The 21894-nt window shown below is 44.4% G+C and overlaps 1 protein-coding gene across 4 annotated transcripts in view; it reads left to right on the top strand.

Moving 5' to 3' along the window:
- Positions 1-329: 329 nt before the first annotated feature.
- The window catches only part of Rabep1 (rabaptin, RAB GTPase binding effector protein 1), an 80274-nt gene continuing 58709 nt past the window's right edge, over positions 330-21894 (top strand). For 3 of the 4 annotated variants that reach the window (XM_060363373.1, XM_060363374.1, XM_021661329.2), the window contains exon 1: positions 357-577. In XM_060363373.1, coding sequence (XP_060219356.1) covers positions 544-577 — 34 coding nt within the window. In that variant the 5' untranslated portion in view covers positions 357-543. Of the gene's footprint in view, positions 578-21894 lie in introns of all 4 variants that reach the window. The other variant, XM_021661328.2, reaches the window with a different exon arrangement.

The following is a 21894-nucleotide window of genomic DNA, read 5'->3' as shown; positions in this document are numbered from 1 at the left end:
CCGGGCACGTGCATGTACACTGGCTTGCACGTCGAAGCCCTGGGGTCCAGGCCAAGGTCTGCGCAGAACAGCTCTTCCCATCTTACTGCCTCACTTGAACGTCTCTTAGCCACCGTCCTGATGAAGGTTACGGGGTTACGGGGCTCGACAAGGTCACACAGCGCGGCGAGCGGCGAGCGGCGGCCGGGCTCCCCGCATCCCTGCTCTCCCCGCTCGGCCTTTCCTTTCCGCCTGGGTCCCGGAGCCGCCGGCCTCCTCCGGCTCCCGTGAGGCCCCGCCCCTCCCCGCGCCGGCGTCACGTGCCGGCCCCCCCCCGCGCCTGCGCACTGCTTATTTCCCGCTGTCAGGATGAGGAGGCGGAGGTCGGCGCTCCGGTCCGTCTCTGCCCGAGGCTGTGGCGGCGCCGGCGGCTCCGGGCCTAGCGGTTCCTCCCTGGGCGGCGGTGGCCGCGGCTCGGTCGACGCCTGCTCCGCCAGCTGAGCCCGCGGCGGCCCGGGACGCCGCCCGCCCGCCGTCCCCGCTCCCCGAGGCCGCCTCCCGGCCATGGCGCAGCCGGGCCCGGCTCCCCAGCCCGACGGTGAGGCGCCCACCATGGCGGGCGCGGCCTGCGCGGCGGCGCGGGGCCCGGGGGCCGGGAGGGCGCGCGCGGGCCCGGGGCTGCGCCGCGGGCGGAGGGCGGGAGGGCGCGCGGGGGCGCGGGCGGGGGCGCGCGGGCGCGCGGGGCGGCAGCGGCCCGGGGAGGGGCGGGGGGCGCGCACGTGGGCTGCCCCCGCGGGGAGGGTGGGCGCCGAGCACGCGAGCCGGGTTCGTTACGGGAGAGCGAGCGCTCGCTCGGCAGCGCCCGCCCCGCCCCCGCCGCCCCCGCGCTCTGCCCCGCGCTCGGGCAGGGACCCGGGGTCGGGGCGACCCGGCGGCGTTCCCTGAGCGGTAGCCTGGCCCCGCGGTAAATCCGCGCGTCTCCCGGCCTCCCGGGGCCTGGCTTCCCGGCGCTGCCTGGGCGTCAGGTCCCGGCCTCTTATCGAGAAAGATGGGCCGGCTCGGGCCATGCGATAAAGATGGCAGCGTCCACGCGGAAAGGGCGCTTTGCAGAGTGCTGGGAGTGGAAAGGGTGCTTGCGAGAGCCGAAGTCGAGCCGTCGCTCTTCCTCTCCGTTCCTCCTGTCAAGCCGTCCTCCTGCCTCAGCCTCCCCAGTAGCCCACTTAACAGGTGCAAGCCCCACTGTCTTACTAGTGCTCGCATTTTGATTTTGGAAGGAAAAGAAGGCCTCGTCGTAAATAAGCCATGATGGTTGTGAGAGCCCTTCATGACCTTTCAGCCAGCTGCTCTCCGCCTCAGAGTTTTGACCACATTGTTTTAGACCCCCCCCCCCCCCCCACACCTGCAGTTATGTTTGCAGAGAACGTGCTGGGTCCTTGACAAGCTCTTACTGTATCTGCTGGAGAACGTTTTCAGGTGTCTCTGTGGTCGACCTTTGTGCTTAGCATCTCCACGGCTGAGTAGGGTGCTGGGATATGGTGGTTGGCACGGGCTCTTTACTTGGCCTTTTCCAAGATTACTCTGCTCTTGAAATAACATTTTGTGAAAACCTTACTGTTCTCGCGGAGGGGGAACTGGAAACAATGTTATCAGATTTTAAGGCCCTTGCTGCTCTCCGGGAAGTACGCTCTAAAGCCTGTTAGCCTCGGTTTTGGGTTTTGTTAGTTGCCTAAGGGGTAACGTCCAGCCTGGACTTTTAACTTGCTGTTTCTATTGCAGTAGAAGAGAAAGGAAGGGATGGGTTTTGGACCTTTTAATTCTCACCTTTAGTGTTTGGTGTCAGCGGGGGAAACTCCACAAACCTTCCTTGTTACTGCAAACAGAGGCGGAGCAGAGAAGGCCTTGGTGGGTGTGCTTGGCTGGCTGCTGCTGCCTTTGCTGGCCATGGACAACTCGGGTGACAGGAGTTTGCCGCTTTCAGGTCTGAAATGCTCTCCCTGCAAATCGGCAGCCGTGACTAAGCGCTTCACAGAAGCGAGGAAAACATTAGCTCCGAGGAACCTCTTACTCTTGCTGTGCTCGGTGCAGGTTATTTCCTCTTCTTCAAACCTGAAGACTGTGGGATTTATTATAAGTTAATGTAAATGAGCAAAGGTTGGCTCACTAAAGGAGAATTTGGTACGTTTGAGTTCTTTGTCAGTGTCTGCTTGGAAGTTCATCTTGGGGAATTAATTTTTTTCTCTAGTTGAGTTTATAGCGATAACTTTAATTAAAAAAACACTTGAATTCCTTAGTCCTGCTGAGTTAAAAAAAATTATCGCAGAATTCCTTTGCATCAAACTGACAAGCATAACTACTTAGTCTGTTTTCCCATCATTTCAGAAGCCATGGCTGAGAGAGTTTTCTTTTTCTTTATTTTTTATATTTTGGTTTTCCTGGCCTTGTTTTGTAGACCAGGGCGGCCTCCAACTGCCTCCCTGAGCGCCAGCAGAGGCTTTTTCTTTCTGACGTCCTTTCTTTGTTTTTCATTAGAATATGGTATATTAAGGGTAAATTTGTGTGTGATTGCCAAGAGGAGATGTAGCCATTTCAAGTTTTTCTTATTTTGTAATTTTTGAAAGTTTTGGTTTTTTTAAATTTATTTAATTTTATTTTATGTGCAATAGTGTGAAGGTTTCAGATTCTTTAGAATTGGCATTACAGACAGTTGTGAGTTGCCATGTGGGTGTTGGGAATTGAACCCGGGTCCTTTGGAAGAGCAGCCAGTGCTCTTAACCACTGAGCCGTCTCTCCAACCCAAGTTTTGGTTTCTTAATTGTTTCTTAATAGACAAATGTCAGTTGATCAAATTATTTTCTATTGAGGATTCAAAATCAAGTGTAAAAATTCTCAGTTTAAACTAAACTATATCTTAGAAGCATTTGTTCTGATTTTACTTGATTAAGATTAAATTTAAAAATTACATTTATTTTTGTTTGTGTATGTATGTATTATGTATGTATGTATTTGTTTTTGTATAATCCCTCCATTAAAAAAAATATATGTGGGGCTAGAGAGATGGCTCAGTGGTTAAGAGCACTGGTTGTTCTTCCAGAGGACCTGAGTTCAATTCCCAGCATCCACATGGAGGCTCATGACCTTCTACACTGGGGTGTGATGCCCTCTTCTGTCATGCAGACATGTAGGGAGACGGAGCACTCACATACATAAAATTGAATATTAGGAGAAAGGATTTTGAATGTTTTCCCATAAAGAAATGATAAATATTTGAGGATATGGATGTGTTTTGCTTCATTTATACATTTAATTATATACGATAGTTTGAAAACGTTGCAAAACACCCCACTGCTGCTTCTATTTTAGTTGTACATTTATTTTTATGTGTAGGGGTGTTTGCATGTGTTTGTACACCATGTGTATGTCTGGTCTCCTTGGGAGCCAGAATAGGTGTTGGGGTCTTGTGGGAATGGAGTTACAGATGGTGCTGGGATTGAACTTAGGTTCTCTGGAAGAGCAGCCAGTGCTTTTAACAGCCAAACCATCTCTCTAGCACTCCACTGATGCGTTATATATTAGGAAAAAAAGTGTAAGAAGTGGAAGTATATTTTCCCCATTTCTTGGCGGTGAGACTTCTGTTGTGCTTTTTCTTCTTAGTTACATGGACACGTTCCCTTTAGTCACTGAGCTAGACGGCTTACATACCTAGTCCCAGAGCTTTCCTGTCGCTCTTCAGTGTTAGCCTGTGTGAGTGGTTATATGGCTGTGTGACTTGCCATGAGCATTGCAGGTGCTATCAGGGTGTTCACAGCGAGCGGTGTGCTGTCGTAATAGTATTACTATGCCTAGTTTTTGATGAAAAGACAGAAATGTAGAGAAATTGAACATTAGAGAGCCAGGATTCAAACACAGAACATGTGGTGCAGGCCCCGTGGTTTGTTCACTAGATCAGAAGGATCACCTCTTATGAAAAGACTATTCCATCACGTGGTGACATGCATGGGATATTTGCCTGGTTTTCTTCACCTTTAATGATTGTTACTATGTGTATGTGTATTTTGTCTGCCTGTTTGTTCTTCCTTTGTACCTGTAGATGCCAGAAGAAGGGATTGGATCCTTGCAATTGGATTCCAGATGGTTGTGAACCATCCTTGTGAATGCTCTTCTTTGGAAGAGCAGTCAGTGCTCTTAGCCACCAAGCCAATCTCTCAGTCCCTTTTAAAATTTTTATTATTGAGACAGGGTCTCATTCTAGTCCATCTGGCCTCCTGTTCATGATGATTTCCTGCTTTATCCTCTGGTGTTTTGGGTTATAGGTATGAGACACCCTGCCTGGCTGTGTTTCCACTGATGGGCATGTAGGTTGCTTATCTCTTCACTTTACAAGCAGTGCTAAAATGATGTACTTGTAGTTAATTTTTTTTTTCTTCTGGGATTTGAACTCAGGCCCTTGTGCATGCTAAGCAAGCACTCTTCTACTGAGCTGTCTCTCTGGTTTTGAGACAAGACCTCTCTCAAGCACAGACAGGCCTTGAACTTAAGATCCTCTTGCCTCAGCCTCCTTAGCTGACATTGCAGGCCTGTACCACCAGTGCTCTTGTTTTTGTATCTATGAAACTGCTGAGTTAAGGGACACATTCTGAGGGATTTAAATGTTAAAGATATTGCTGGCTTAAGCTTAAAAAAGTAAAAAGTATCAGCTTACATACCTGCCAAGCTATATCAGAAGGTAGAGTTCCCCATTAAAAGCTCTGGATGGCTTAGTTTTAAATTTGTCTTCTGATAGATTTTTAAAAAGCTATTTTGTTGCTTCTGTCTGTCAACCTGTCTCTGTCTCTCTGTCTGCCCACCCCTCCCCCCTTCTCTGACACTCTTGCTAGGTAGCACAAGTTAGTCTTGACTTTGCTGTGTGGCTCTGGTTTACCTAAGCTTCCACTAGTCCTGCCTCATATCCCAAGTGCTGGAGTTAAGCCATGCCCATCATGTCTGAGGTGTTCTTTAATTAACACTTTGGTGCCTGGACTGTGCCAAACCCTCTGTTAGTCTCTAAGAAGAACAGAGATAAGCCAAATCCCAGACCCAGTCTTTGTTCCTAGGTAGTCATTTAGTCATTAATTAGATTATTCCACAGACGGGTGTAAAACCATTTATTCAACTATTACAAATGTGTACTACTTGCCAGACACACTTCTCGGTAATTATAATCCGTCAGTGACCATGACAGGTAATATGTAGTCTGGCCCTAGTGAAGGGAAAACATATGAAACATACCCAAGTTATATAGATTCTTAGCCAATAAGAATCTTCAAAAGAGCAGCAGAGCCCAAGGAAGCACACGGCTGGGTTTATTTACTTTTATAACTTGCGTGTATATGTGTGGGGTGGGGTAGGTAGATAAGGATTTAGGTGTATATGTGTTTCTGGGTGGGGTAGGTATATATGGATTCAGGTGTATATGTGTTTGTGGGTGGGGTAGGTACATAAGGATTGAGGTGCCCACAGGGGCTAGAAGGAAGGTGTTTGATTCATGAGAGCTGGAGTTTCAGATAGTTTGAATGGCCAGATGGGGTTAGGGATGCAATTTGTGTCCTCTGCAAGAGTGACATGATTTTTATTTTATTTTATTTTTGAGACAGGGTTTCTCTGTGTGGCCTTAGCTATCCTGGACTCACGTTTTAGACCAGGCTGGCCTTGAACTCACAGAGATCCACCAGCCTCTGCCTCCCAAGTGCTGGGATTACAGGCATGTGCTATTGCCTCCTTCGTACAAGTGATCTTAACATGTAACCATCCTCTCTAGCTTTGGGTTTGGTGTTAAGTGAAAGTGCCAGGATAGTGATATTCCGATACAGATGAAGTCTGTGCAGAGACCTGAAGGTACAGTGGCATTAGCCATGAAGACTCCTGGAGGAGGAGTGTATAAGGACCCATTTTTGCAAAAGCGTTGAAAGGGGCATGTCTGACATGTTTGAAGAGGCCGTTGTGATTGGATGATGTTAGGAGTGAGGGATGAGAGTAGTAAAATGTGAGGTTACAGAGATAATGAGGTGAGGGCAGATTTTGTAGGGCCCTGGAAACATTTTAAAGCTTGGCTTTCACTATGGGTCCATCTCTGTAAAGGTGAATAAATGAATTAGTCCATTTCACATGGGAAATCCCTGAAAAGGTTTTAAGCAAAAGAGTGATATGATGAGACATAACAAAAAAGATGCTAGGCATGATGGCTCAGCCTGTAATTCTAGCCCTAGGAGGCTGAAGCAGAAGATTACTACAAAGTTTGAGGCCAGCCTGCACTACACAGTGAGAACCTGCCTCAAAAAACTAAAAATAACAACCCACAAACAGAACCCACAAACAGAAGCCACTGGCTGCTGCGTTGGCAGCAGGGCTCTGGGGAGGCCTGAGTCTAGGAAGAAGTGCTGGAGTCTGGGCTGACGTGCAGCCTGGGGTTAGCTGATGGAGAGGCGGTGAGGAGTCCCGAAGTCCTGCCTGAGGACCTGTGGGGGCTCACGTTAGACCGTCTAGAGGAGATGGTGCTGGCCTTGCTGTCCGATGCCCGGGAAGGAGTCCCTGAGTGAGAAGGAGTGAGGTGTTGGTGGGCTGGCCTGGGAGGATACTGTTGAAGGGTTTGAGTCAGGTAGATGACATGGTGGCTTTAAAAAGTTGTTCATTTCACTTGTTCATTTTCACAGAGCCATGGAGCGAACCCAGGCTCTCTATGTAGACCAGGCAGGTGTTTTGTTATGGGCCTTTGCTGATTATATCGTTTTCAGTATGGCATGTTTTTATTATTTAATCTTTTAAATTATCAGTTTAGTGGTTTGGGGTGTATGTGTGCATATGGCACGAAGGACAGTTGTGAGAGGTGGGTTTCTTTTTCTACCTCTGCAGGGTCAAACTCAGCTCGCTCGCTAGGCTTGGATGGATGGCCGCTTCATTCGCTGAGCCGTCTGTCTGGCTGTAATTGGCTAAATTCCTTTTGTGCATTGATTTTTATATCATTTTCTCCCATGGAATTTTCCCTGTTGATTATCTTTTTCTATGTGTTTGTATGTGTTTGTGTTTATCTGCGGGCATGTGTGTGCACATATGTGTTTGTATATGTTTGTATCTGTGGGTGTGTGTACACATAAGTGTGGAGGCTAGAGATTGACATTGTCGTCTTTTTTTTTTTTATCTTTCTCCACTGTATTTTATGAGACAGCATCTCTTGCTGAACCTGGTACATACTGACTGGATAGACTTGCTGGTCAGCCCGCCATAGAGATCCTCCTGTCTTTGTCCCCCAAGGGCTGGGCTTGCAGATGCGTGTCTCTGTCTTGCTTTTTGTGTGGGTGATGGTATCTGTACTCAGGTCCTTTGGCGTATATGGCAAACACTTTACTAACTGAGCCATAGCCTCAGCTTTCTTTTCTTGTTAATTTAGAGGAGCTCTGAAAAGTGTAGCAGCTTTTTACTATGTATTAGACATTTTGTTCTCTTAGTTTGTTACTTACTAAATTCTTTTTTTTTGTTGTTGTTTATTGTGCCAAAAGCCCCCACCCCCCCTCCAGACGGGGTTTCTCTGTGTAGCCATGGCTTGTCCTGGATTCGGATTTGTAGACCAGGCAGCCCTCGAACTCAGAGATCTGCCAGCCCTTGCTTCCCAAGTGCTGGGATTACAGGTGTGCGCCACCATGCTTGGCTGGTCTGACCTTTTCTTAATGGTCTCAAGGTTTTTGGTCTCAAGGTTTTGGGCTTAGGAGGACCTCCCCAGACATTTCATGTTTTTTAAAAAAAATCCTATTCTCAATGTTTTTATAGTCACTTTTTGTTTAGTATGCCTAGATCTTTTTTGTTTTATTTACTTTTTTCAAGACAGGGTTTTCTGTGCAGTCCTGGCTGTCCTGACTCACTCTGTAGACCAGGCTGGCCTTGAATTCTTAGAGATTCACCTGCCTCTGCCTCCTGAATGTAGGATTAAAGGTGCGTGCCACCACCAGGCAGCTTTACTTTAAAGTTTAAAAGGAAAGTTTAAAGAGTTACTATGAGAAAAGAAAACCTTAAAGAATATAGTACAATAATGGCGCTAGACATGAACAATTTCTTCTAGGGCTGCGGCCAAATACCCAGGGAGGGACCCAGTTCAGGTTCTGTGCTGCAGCAGTGTGCGCTCTTACCTCGAGCTGTTTCTGCATCCTGGTGCTCTTCATGTAGAGTCGCTAAATTGAGTTCAGTCTTGAGACGGGCGTCTGTAAGCTTTGATTGTTTATTTTTGTGCAGTGCAGTTGTGCCAGGTAATGGTGTGTTTGGGGACTGTGGAAAGCGAGTGATACACAGTCTGCCCTCTAGTTGTCGAGTTAGTGAAGCAGTGGCTTTGCACTGACGTGTCCAAGGAGAAAATAGCGGTAGTCTGAATTGGTAGTCTAAGTTCTGTTCCTTCTGCAGAGGAAAGCTTGCCACCTCATGATTTGAACTGGATTAGTGGTTTCTGTTTTGTTTTGTGTTTGTTTTTTAATTAAAGTGAAATGTGCCCTGCTATAATTAGCTGACTAGCTTTAGTTTTGTTGGTTTAGTTTGTTAGGACCATCCAGAGGAAATCCCCAGCATTCTTCTGCGTGTCACTCTGAAGCAGTTGAAGGTAATGTTATGTTCTTTCTCAGTATTGGGTTATTGCTTCCATTACATGACTGGACTACTCGCTATTCTTCAGGTTCTTTTCCAGGTAGATTGTAGGTAGTGACTTTTAGTGGAACTTGGAACCTGGTGTTCTCTAGATACTTACCCAGGGGAAAATAGTGGAAAGTCATATAACTGTATTCAGAAGGAATCCTGGAGAGTAGTTAACTCTCATAAGTGAATCTAAAGACTTGTGTTGTCATTTGTATTGTGATAGTCAGTGCTGGAACTTAGAAGTTGAGCTGTCACTTTATGTAGAATAAACTTTCTTCAGAAGCCTTGTTCTGTGGTTTCCTGGAAAGAATCATTAAATTGATAGAGGTTGATTACAGTCAGAACACATCAGTGCCTTGCTGGTCACTGCCTCCACTGCCCCGCCCCCGCAGGATTTCTCTCTGTAGCCCTGCTTGTCCTGGACTGTATAGGCTAGCCAGTGCTAGGATTAAAGGCATGTGCCACCTTGCCTACCCCAATACTTTACTTTTTTAGATAAGCAGTTTATCGATAATAGGTGTTGCAGAGGTGACAACAGTGCTTCTAATGGAGCATCAAAGTGAGTGAGTACAAACACCATGAGGAAAAGGCAATTTGTCTGAGTGATAGTGGCATCTTCAGGGTAATGCTTGGCATAGAATAAGTGTCAACAATAGATGATTTTAAAAGAAACTGACATGAAACTGGGCAGTTATAATGTGGCCACGCTTTCTCATCCACGATATTTTGATGATACATAGCAGAGACATCTTGTACTGTCCAGATATTTAAGTAACCCAGACTCTCCACTCATACTATATTCTGTTCTATATTGGAGAGAGTGGTACTTGCATAGGCTCTTGAGGGTTAAGAAGAATATTTGACAAATGGGGAAATAAGTTCATGGATGCGTGCAATTTGCCAAGATTGAATTATGGAGAAATAGAAAATGTGAACAGTCTAGTAACAAGAAAGAAGACTGAAGCAGTAAAAGTCTGTCATAGAGTGAAAGCTCAGGGTCTAATGACTCCACTTAAAGCTTCTATCAAGCATCTAAAAGACTGATACCAGTTCTGGGAAAACTGTAAGAATTTGGAAAGGAATCCTTTCATGTTCATTTTGAGATTTCTGATACCTAAACCAGACACAGATAACAAGAAAAAAACTGGCATGGTGCTGTGTACCCATAATCCCAACACTTAGGCAGAGGTAGGTGGATCCCTGTGAATTCAAGGGTAATATGGTGAGACCCTATCTTAAGAAACAAAACAGGACAAAAAGCCAAACTATTATGTTTGAATACAGATGCAAAAATCTTCAGTAAGCTAATATCGAGCAAAATTGAATGACATTAAAAAAGATTATTCACTATGATAAGGTGGGATTCATTCAGAGGTGCAAAGATGGTTCAACACAGAAATATAGGTGACCATGTCAAGAGAACAGAAAACCATAGGTGATCATTTTAGTAGATTCAGCAAAAGCATTTGTCAAAAGTCAGTGTCCCTTGGCAAAAACTCAACAAATGAGGTATAGAATTCATAACATAATAACCACCAATTTTAACAAAATCCACAGCTAACATCCTGAATGGGGAAATGTTGACCCTGGAAAAAAACACAGATGACCACATTATCACTTTAACATAAAATGGCAAATCCTATTCAGAGCAATAAATAAAGAGAAATAAAAAGCATCCAAATTGAAAAGGTAAGCTATCTCTCAGACTTGACTATAGAACTGCTGCAGAGTATTTAGTTTCCAAAATAGCAGTGTTCAGATGTGGAACTTTGGAGGAAATAATTGGATGAGAGGGCTTTGCTTTTATCAGTTACTCCACTGATGTGTTCATAAGTTATGGCATTGGGAGGTGGAAGAAGTGGGAGAGTAGGCATAGTGAGAGGAAATAGGTTCCTGGGAGCATGCCTGTGGAGGTTCTACCATGTCTCAAGATTCTTTTTTCATTTGTTACCTCCCATTCCTTTTTGCAAGGAAATGTTGGGTTCTTTCCCATCATGCCTACCAGGATTCTGCCATAGCATCTCGGACTGAAACTGTGAGCCCAAATCCACCTATAACAGTTCCTGTCAGATAGCTGTCACATTGACAGAAACTTAACACACTTCTACTTAAGAAAACTCTTAACTCGACACACCCACACACCCTGAGTGCAGACAGATCAGCTACAGATGTGCAGTCAACATACTAGAGGTGAGGGGGGAGCCGGGTCAGTGACAGCATGTGCATTTGAAGGGTGTTGTAGATTCAGCTTCCAGCACTGCAAAATAAACCAGCAAATGAGGAGAAAGAAGCAATATCTTCTTAATCTAAACAAACAAACAAACAAACAAACAAAAAAACCCTGTAAAGTTTTTATGTACTAACTTCTCTCTGTCTTGGAAAAAATAAATTCCACTTACAATAGCTATAGAAAGTAATAATAGCAATTCTTATTTGAAAGCTAAAAGTTATGAAACATTGATGAAAGAGGATACAAATAAATGAAAATGTCCAGTGTTCATGGGTTGGGACCATTAGCATTGTTAAAAATGTCCACACCGACAAAAAAATAAAAAATAAAAACAGTAGCCAAGCAGCAGCTGGGCTGTGCTGCTGCAGCTGCACACCTTTAATTTCAGCTCTGGGAAAGCAGAGGCAGGCAGATCTCTGAGTTCAAGGCCAGCCTGATCGACAGAGTGAGTTCTAGGACAGCCAGGGCTATACAGAGAAACTGCCTTGAAAAACCAACCAACCAACCAACCAACCAACCAAAAAACAACAACAACAAAAAACAAAACAAACAAACAAAAACACCCCCCCCCCGAAAAACCTCACATATAAGGAACTCAGTAGTAAGAACACAACCCAATTTAAAATATCTGAACAGATTTATTTTTTCTTTCTTCCAGAGACAGGGTTTTTCTGTGTAGCCCTGGTAGTTCTGGAACTCACTCTGTAGACCAGGCTGGCCTCACTGATGTAAATAAAATTGGTGTTGGGCTAAATATGTTTTTTATTTGCCCTGTGATTATCAAGGCGGAATTATTTAACCCACTGTCACAATAAGACACAGACACCTTTTATATTTTTATAATTGCCTCATTTACCTTGGGATGGTCAGATATTTCTCTTACGCTGTCTCAGTAACCTCACCATCCATCTCAGTCCCTATCCAATACCACCCTCCTCAAGTATCCTCATCTGGGCTACCTTCCATCCATCATCTTATAAATACTTGCTTGTATTCTTTATCTGGGCCTTTCAATGCCATTATTGGAGCCATTCCTCCCATCCCACGTGGTTCCTTCTCCATGCTAACCCTTCTTGGCATCTCCTTCCTTCTCCCTCCTCCCAAAAGCTGGGGAACCTTAGCCATGCCTACCCCATTCTGACCTGCTTAGGTTTTAGGCCTTTATCAACCGATCAGGTATGTTTTAGGCAGCCTAACACAACAGGGATAGGTGTACCCAGGCAGTAACTAACTAGATCCTGAGGGCCAGTAATTAGCATCAAAATACAAGCATCAGACCAACCTGCAACACCTCACAGAGATCCACTTGCTTCTAACTCTGAAAGTGGTGGGATTAAAGGCATGCACACCACTGCCCAGCTATGAACAGATTTTTCTTAACACGGACAAATGGCTGATAAGACACAAGACACAAAAAAATTCTCGATATTACCAATCAAGGAATACAAAGGAAAAACTACAGTGAGATAACACTTTATTTGGAAGACAGTTCACAAAAAGACAAAAGGTTGTAAAGTATGATGGAGTATGAAAAAAAATGCCAGCCGGGCACAGTGGTGCACGCCTGTAATCCCAGTGCTGTGGGAGGCAGAGGCAGGCAGATCTCTGAGTCTGAGGCCAGCCTGGTCTACACAGAGAAACCCTGTCTCAAAAACCAAAACACATCAACAAAACAAAAAAGAAAATGCCTTTTCAGGATTGACGAGAATGTAAATTATATGAATTTATATATAAATGTATATATAAGAATGTAAATATAGAATGTAAATTATTATGAAAGACAGCTTGTAGGTTCCTCACAAGGTTAAAGGTAGAAGCATTGTATGGTGTGTGCACCCAAGGCGAATGGAATCAGTGTGTGAAAGAGATAGTTCCATTACCTTGTTCCGTTACCTTGCGTATTGCAGCAGCTCACAAACATATTTGTCTATTGAAATAACACTATCGAGTCCTCACAAGGAAGTTCCATCGTTTCTGATGACATAAAGCAAGTTGGCATTATGTTAAGTGAAATCCAGGCACATGATCTCACTCTTCTGTGGACTCTTAAAAAAGCTGAATTCCTAAAAGTAGAGGGTGGAATGGTCGTGAGGGCAGTGAGGTGGCTCAGCAGGTGAAGGCACTGCTAACGAAGCCGCACAGCGTGATTTCCACCCTGGGACCCATACTGTAGAGAGAGAACTGACTTCCACAAGTTGTCTTGACCTCTGTGTGCTATGGCCTTGGTGTGTGCATGTGCGCAAACATATATACGATAAATTTTAAAAAAGGCTGCTTAGCTGAGAGGTGTAAATGCTTGGTTTCTATGCCTGCCCTTGCTCTGAATAGTAACACAGAGACCTTTATATTTATTAAAAGCTTCAGGCAGCGTAGCTGGGCAGATACTCAGCTGTTTTAGCGTGACAGCATTGGCCTGGCCTGCTCTACCATGTAGCTCCCTACCTGCCGTTTGTCTGTCACCCTGGCACCACCTCTTTTCATCCATGTCACCAAAGGCTGCTTTCTACAGTCCTCACCTGAGATCCCCTTCTTTTTCTCTGGGCCTCTTTCTCCCCTGTCCAGCTATAGGCTGTTCAGCTTATTTGACTATTGAGACGGTGATGGAGAACAATGTTTAAACAATATTAGGACAGGAGATGCTTCACAATAATGACAGTCCAAAGTCTGGACTGCAACAAGATCTCTGCCAGGCACAGAAATCACTACAACAAGGAGGGGTTGAGATGCTGGTCAAAGGGTACATAATTATAGTCAACAAGAAGAATTTTGTGAGGTCTTTCATACCAGCAGAGTGACTATAGTTAGTGATTTTATATAGTATTCTTGGAAAATGTCAAAAGAGGGTTGGGAATATAGCTAATTTGGCAGGGTGCTTGTGTGTCATGAACAAATCCTGGGTTTGTCCCTAGCACCACATAAATGGAGGAGGGTGTTGTGATCCACACTTTTAATTGCCACTTGGGAGCTGGAGGCAAGAAGATCAGAAGTTCAAGGTCATCTTTGGCTTTATAACAGACAGCAGAGCCTTGGCTACCTGAGATCATGTTCTAAAAACTAAGAATGGTGGGTCGTGGGATGCCCACTACTACAGTGATGATTGCGTGAGATCATGAACTTTGAAGCCTAGGTTTAGCCAATTCAGTATATATCTATATATTTACATATCTGTATGGAGATAAACACAAGAATACCATGTTGTACATGATATCTGTTCATCTTTAAAAATATTTTTTTTGGTAGATGGAACTGATCCCGTAGAGGGGAAGGGGAGTATTTGTGAGGTGGTCATGTGCAGGGGCAGTTAATGGTTTGGTGGTGTGGGAGTGTGGGTTTTGCTCAGAGGTTTGAAAAAGGAGGTAGAACCTGAGCAGTTAAAGAGTACAAATAACGAAGGAGTTTAAAATTTTCTTCTTATTTTGTCTTTACAAGATGGTTTCTCTGTGTGGCCCTGGCTGTCCTGAAACTCACTCTGTAGACTAGGCTGGCCTCCAACTCAGAGGTCCATCTGCCTCTGCTCCCGAGTGCGGAGATTGAAGTTGTGCACCCACTGCCAGCTGGAGGTCTGAGTTTCCCAGGTGACGTGGTTAGCGCCCTTTCAGCTGGATAATGCTGTGCTGGAGGACGCCTGTTCCGGCAATTACAGGGGCGACAGAGCACTAAGTTTGCTGTCGGACATGTTGATCTGAGTATTGATAGAATGTCCAGTAGATGTACAGACTTGGAGTTTGGGGAAGAAATAGCGAGTAGTCATAGTTTGGGGAGTAAATTGCTTAGAAATCACCAAGGACAAACACTGTTTGGGGAGAATATAGTCATTGAAGAAGGCCACAGATAAAACTGATTTGGATGAGTTCTAGGTCAGCCAGGACTGCATAGTGAGACACTGGAAACTGAACTCTGGATCTCTGCAAGAGAACTTACCTGCTGAGCCATCTCTCCAGCCGCTTAGGCTTCCTTAAAAACAAACAAACAAAAAAGATTTATTTTCAGTTATATGTATGTGCCTGTGTGTGGGCCATATGCAGAAGAGGGTTTCCTATCTCTAGGATCTGGAGTTACACAGGTAGTTGTGGGCTGTTTGATCTGGGAATTGAACTCAGGTCCTCTGCAAGGCCAGTATTCTCTCTTGACCATCCTTCAGCCCCAAGCTTCCTTTTCTTAACTGATTTCTATAGATTGTTGTGTCGGGACTGGAGAGATGGCTCAGCCCTTAGCGCTAGCTGCACTGTAGAGCCTCTGGGTTCTCTTCCTGGTACCCACATGGCGGCCCACAACTGTGTATACTACAGATCTAGAGGTTCTCATGCACACTTACAACTCCATGAGCACTAGGCATGCACGTGGTGAACATACATACATAAAGGCAAAACAAACATACATAAAAAATTAAAAAGCTAAACTAATTATGTCGTTATTTTCATCTTTTGTTTGTTGAAATGTGCCCTTACTAGGTTGTCTAGGCTGCTTTAAAAGTACAGGAGTAGAGTCACGGGCTGTCTGAGAGCTGGCTCAGTGGTTACAAGCACAGGCTGCTCTTCCAGAGGTCCTGAGTTCAATTCCTGACACCCACATGGTGGCTCACAGCCATCTATAATGAGATCTGGTGGACCTTTCTGGGGTGCAGGCACACATGCAGACAGAACACTGTTTAAATAATAAAATAAAAATATTAAAAAAAGTGAAAGTGCAGGAGTCCAGTGAGCCTCCAGCCGCACCCTTTCATGTGTCGGCACACGCGTGCTGGCTGGGACTGTTTGAATGTTGGGCACTGCTTGTCTGGCCACACTCCTGTGCATGTCTTGGTGAGGCATTTCTGTGTCGAAGAATGTGTGCACACAAACATCTTCATGCCGCACCAGGCTCCTTCCAGGAAGCTCGGCAGTCGGGGTGTGGGACTCTTACAGCGCTGTGCACAAGCTGACCGTGGCTGAGTGCAGCGAGCACAGCAGACTCCACTGTCAGTTTGCTGTTAACTCAGACGCGCTGACATGTGGAAGCATGTTCTTTTGCCTTTTTTTTTTTTTTTAGACACGGTTTCTCTGTGTAGCCTTGGCTGTCCCGGACCAGGCTGGCCTCGAACTGAAAGTGAAACGCCTACCTCTGCCTCCCTGAGTGCTGGGGTCAAAGGCATGTGCCACCATGCCTGCCTTGGAAACACTTTCAGCTTGTGTGACTGGATTTTCAGTGTTTGTCTTTGGGGCATCAAGGTTTATGTTCTACCTGCTTATTTTCTAGTGTTCACTGTGAGGTTCTATTTGATGTAAGGAATCAGATAGATGGCCAGCTACTGTTTTGCATCATGCGGTGATTAGCCATTCAGTTGATGATTCTGTAGTGACACTGCATAGTTTCACTTATAGTTTCCTCTGGTTTGTAACATTTTAGGGTTTAAAGAGCCACTTCATCAATCATTCTTTGGAGTTTTTCTTCGAAATTTTAGATTATTTACTCATTCAGATAAAACTTAGGGTGAACACACGTTTTTTTTTTTTTTTTTTTTACCCACTATATAATTTTTCTACAATATTTATTTAATAATTTTAGATACAATTTTTATTGCCCATGGAAAACAAAATGCAGAAATGCATTATTTTATATAAATTTTATGTGTAACTGTATGTATGCATGCGTGTGTCTGTTAGTTGCTGTTTTGTTTGTTTTGCAGTTCTGGAATTGAAACCAAGGGTCTCACACATGCTAGGCAAGCCCTCTATCAGTGGCCCATCCCAGCTGTCACTGAATTTGTAGTTCCTCAGCCAGCCATGGTGGATTATCGTAGAACTGCTGATTCTCTTGCCTCAGCCTTCCAAGTGCCGTATATTGAAGTTTTGATGTATTCTGCTGTTACCAGCTAGCAATGCTCTGAGCTGAGATCACTTGGAAATACGACTTCTAGTGGGGCAGAGTGTGGAGGCTCAGCTTGTGTGTGTACATCAAGATGTGGGGGAGCCACATCCCTTCCATCTCTACTTTCTTGGGGACGGGCTGTTTATTGCCTTTTTTTTCTCTCATGTACATTCAGTTTTGGTTTCTTTTGGGGTATATTTGTTCTCTTAGTTTTTTACTATTCATTACATTTGCCAGTTTCAGGCATGTGAATCATTCTATTTGGTAGTCCTCTTTGTTTGTTTATTTATTTAGAGGCAGGGTTTCTCTGTGTAGCCTTAACTGTCCTGAAACTTGCCCTGTAGACTAGGCTGGCCTTGAACTCCGAACTCCGAGGTCCACCTGCCTCTGCCTGTCACATGCTGGGATTAAAGGCATTGAGCCACCACTGCCTACCTGTAATTTTTTTTGAAAAGAGATTTCCTTAATTGCTTTACTTTCCTTTGTAAATTTTGGAGCTATCTCACATGTTTTAAAATTGTTCAACAAAATGAATTATACTAACAGATTTTCTTTTCTTTTTTTTAAGATTTATTTACTATTTATACAACATTCTGCCTACACACCAGATCTTGCTATAGATGGTTATGAACCACCATGTGGTTGCTGGGAATTGAACTCAGAACCTTTGGAAGAACAGTGAGTGTTCTTAACCTCTGAGCCATCTCTCAGCCCACTAATGGATTTTCTAATGTTAGACAGCTTTATATCTGAGATAAACAGTTCTGATGGTTTGCTGTTCTACTTGTACCTACATTTAACTTGCTAGTGTTTGAAAATCTTTGCCATTGCGTTCCTGAGTTTGGAATAGTTTTTCACTTTGATTCAGAAGATTTTGTTACCATGATTTTACTAATGTGGTAAAAAAAATGGAATTTATTTCATTCATGACAGTTTAGTATAGAAAATACTTATTCCGTTTTGGTTGGTAGAATTTGTTGTGTTCACATTCAGGCTTCATCTTGAATTAATGTGATAGTATTTGTTAGGCACTGCAGGTCACTGTCCATGGAGGATACATTCCAAGACCCCAGAAGGATCCGAGACTGTGGGTGATACAGAATCCCACATACTCTGTGCCTTTTCCCTCACGCATACGAACCTGTGGTGAAATACAAACTAGACATAGTGTGATGTTAATAACAACAGTTGTTCATAAAACAGAGAGATGGTGTTGTGTAGCAGTTGTTAAATGTAATAGTTGGCAGATGCAGTCTCTTGCGCTCTCAGAGTGTCTTCCTGCACGCTCATCATTGGCCTAATGGAAGTATTTCACTGCCTCCCTTCCACTTCCACAACTTGCCAACATCACTCCTTTTTGCTTTGACACAGTTGTTAAGTAAAAGTTATGTGAGTAGATGCATGAGATAGCTACCAAGAAGCCAATGGGTAGCAGCATGCACTGTGGATACGGGGGGGGGGGGGGGGGGGGGCAAAGAGGTGAGTCAGATACTGGGTAGGCTGGAGTGGGAGGTGTGCAGAACTGTACAATTTAAAGCTTAGGAATTGTTCAATCTCAGGTGTGAGAGTAAACAAAAACATGTTTACGTAACAGCTGAGTTTTAAAAATATTTATTTTGGTTGTTTCTATCTGCATGTACACCTGCACACCAGAAGAGGGCATAAGATCACAATAATAGATGGTTGTGAGCCACCTTGTGGGTGCTGGAAATTTAACTCAGGTCCTCTGGAAGAGCAGACAGCGCTCTTAACCACTGAGACATCTCTCCAGCCCCCCGTAACTGAGTTTTTAAAGCCACAAAACTTCCACAACATATTTTACAGATGTTTTAGAATTTCAACTGTTCTACAGTCATTAATACTTCTGGAATGAAATTTTCACACACATATGCATGATCTCTTAGGGAAATTGCCCATGTAAAAATTATATAAAAAATTAAGGCTTTTGTTTTTGATTATCACATACATGGCCATTTGCCTTGACATGTACCCCAGAAGGGTGGGTTGTAGTAACACTAGTTCCCACTTTCACGGATGGAGTGGAAGAGCCTGTAAGAGGGAGAACTCCCCTTGGATTTGTGTTCAGTTCAAGCACTTGTTTCTTCAACTGTTTTGCCACACTGATTGCCAAGTACCTAATAAATATGGGGTTGAGATAGTTTGAGATAGAGTCTCATTATGTATCCCTGGCTGGCCTGGAACAAGCTATGTACTTAAGGCTAGCCCTGAATGCATAGAGCTATGCTTGCTTGTGTCTCTTGAGTGCTGGGATTAAAGGCATATGCCACCGTTCCTGGCAAATAGGTGGGTCTTCATTGTCTCACACCTGTGAGAATTCATTGTTTTTTGGGGTGTTTTTTTTTCTCCTTTTTTTTTTTTTTTTTTCATACCTGGCAAGTGTTAACATCTGCATTCTCTCCCTGAAACTTTTTTTTTTTTTTTCCTGAAACTTTTTTAGTTAGTTTTTGTGTTCCCATCCTTGGATATAATACTCACCTACATGTAGGCAGGATGATACTATTTATCAAAATTCTAACCCTCTCCACCTATGACCTTGATAGTTCTGAAAAGTTCATAAATAATATATTCAGTTTCCTTGTGAATAAAACATGCCCTTTGTGTTACTATTATCTATTTATGATGGACTCCTGATGAGTAACCTCTAATGTAGAGTTGATACCATAGGGCAGCCTTGCTGTAGCACAAATGTAGAGAGAATGAAGACTTGTCATGTCCATTTTCTGTGCTAGCTGTGTACAGAGGAAATTTGATTTGTCTTACAGTTTAATCAAACATGGTTCTAAAAGACAGTTTATGTTCTTGTAAATGTTAAAAACTTCAGGATATCCTAAACCAGTTATTTTGTATTAAAGGGATGATATGAGATTTTTGTTGTCCTTTCTGAGCTGTTTCTCTAGAATGATTGAGAAATGATGTCATGTGAGTACATTGTTTTTCAGCTGATTTAAACTTAAATCCTGAAACACAAAAATAACGAGTCATGGACTGGAGAGATGCTCAGGGGTTAAGAGCACTAACTGTCATGGACTGGAGAGACGGCTCAGTGGTTAAGAGCACTGACTGCTCTTCCAGAGGACCCGGGTTCAGTTTCCAGCACCACACGGTGGCTCACAGCTGTCTGTACTGCCAAAGATCTGACACTGCACACAGACATACATGTAGGTGAAACATCAATGCACATAGAATAAAAATAAATTAATTTAAAAAAGAAAGAAATACTGAGTCATAAAAATAGTTAGCCTTCAACTCAGGTATTTAATCCAGGCACTCAGGAGGCAGAGGCAGGTAGAGCTCTGTGAGTACCAGGTCAGCCTGGGTTACATGGTTGAGACAGTATCTCAAAGCTGAACCAGACCAGCAAAAAAGTGAAAAACAAAATAACCCCCCGACCCCCAACATTCGAATGTAGATATACTGCCTCCACGGTCATGGTTATTAGTGCCCCAGCTTCGTTTATAACTCTGACCTCCTCTCTTGGATTTTACATATTTACTGTTACTACTTCTGATGATGGTGGTGGGGGTCACCACAGGGATATGGGTCAGAAGGCAGCTTTGGGAGTTGGTGCTCTTACTGAATCCTGCTGAGGCAGAGCCTCTCTCGTTCTGCTGCTCTGTATACTCTGTCTGGTTAGTTGCTTCCAGCCCATTTTTCTGTTTCTGTATCTCAGTGTAGGTGTGCTGGGATTATTGATACAAACAAGCTGTCTGGTTTCTGTGGGTTCCAGGGATTAGACCTAGGTTGTCAGGCTTGTATGGCAAACCTGTGCCATCTCTCAGCCCTTTCCTAGATTTCTATTTTTAATTTTTAAATATATATGCACATGTGAGCTTCATCTTCTGGAATGCTGCTTGCTTCCTTTGATACGAGGTTTCCTGGCTTTAGAGCTCACCAGCTAGGTTAGCCAGGGACTCCCAGGGGTTCCTGTCTTCGCCTTCCCAGCTTTGGGTTACAAAGCACACTACCATGTCTGGTGTTGTACTTGGTTTCTGAGGGTTGACAGGCAATCACGTCACTTACTGTAACTTGCTGGCTAGAATACTTCCAGAGTGCAGTGTGGGAGCCTGGAGGCGGGTTCCCAAGTTGGACCATCTCATCTGAGAGAGGCGTGAGCTCTTGCAGATAAGTTTCTCTTTGCCCGTTGAGTCTGAAGAATGAGGTTTTGAGATCAGTCAGTACAGAAGCAGACTGAGCTGGCCAGCAGATGAGGTTCAAGCATCTGTCACCATTGCGGACAATGGTCAGGTTGGTTTTGGTTTTCAGTGCTCCAAAGATAGCTTCAACTGCCTGAGGGGCTGTCTTGGCAAGCCTTTGTCTTTCTGTGAGGAGGCTCTGGAGGATGGCAACCTGTGTGCTTCTGTGCAGAGGGAACAGAAGGCTGCTGCAGCTCTGTGCTGGTGTTCTGCACCTGTTTCCAGAGGCACTGGCACCATTCCAAGTCCTGTGTCCAAGGAACTATTTATTGCTGCTGCCTGGCATTGGCAACTGCTAAGCATGGGTTGGGAAGGACCGTACTGGACCTCCGCTCACTGCCACTCTGGGCAGCTCTACCAAGGCATCTTGGATGCTCTCTCTAGGACCTCTGGTCACCTGGAAGAGAGCCTTTTCACCAGTTCTCCCAGTCAGAAATTCACGGCTATTTTCTGACAAACCATGCCAGAGTCCCTGAGCAGAGGACCCAGGTTCAGCTCTGGCTGAATAACATAGGCATTGTTTTATTTTTCTTAATTATTATTATTATTATTAATGTAAGTGCTAGGGATTTGAACTTAGGTCCTGATGCTTGTGTAGCAAGTACTTTTACCCGCTGAGCCATCTTCCTTCCCAAATGTGTGTGTGTGGGGTCTCCTACTGTAGTTCAGGCTGGCTCGGAATTCTTGAGCTTTCCTCGGCCTTCTGAATGTTAGAGTTGCCGTGACCAGCTAACATAGGTTTTTTCTCCTTTTTGTTTGTTTGTTTTGTTTTTCCTTTTCTTTTTGGACATAGTCTCTTGTAATTCGTGCTGGCCTTGAACTCTCTGTGGAGCCGAGGCTGTCATTGACCCTGTACTTTTGCCTTTACTTCTCGGGGGCTGGAATTAAGGCTCAGTTATGGGGTGCTCAGTTTGTGGGGTGTCGGGGGTCAAATCCAGGGATATGTGCCTGTTAGGCAAGTGTTCTAATGGAGCTACA

Source organism: Meriones unguiculatus, chromosome 11, assembly GCF_030254825.1.
Source record: "Meriones unguiculatus strain TT.TT164.6M chromosome 11, Bangor_MerUng_6.1, whole genome shotgun sequence".
In the NCBI taxonomy this organism is placed as follows: domain Eukaryota; kingdom Metazoa; phylum Chordata; class Mammalia; order Rodentia; family Muridae; genus Meriones; species Meriones unguiculatus.
This window is presented reverse-complemented; position numbering and strand designations above follow the sequence as displayed.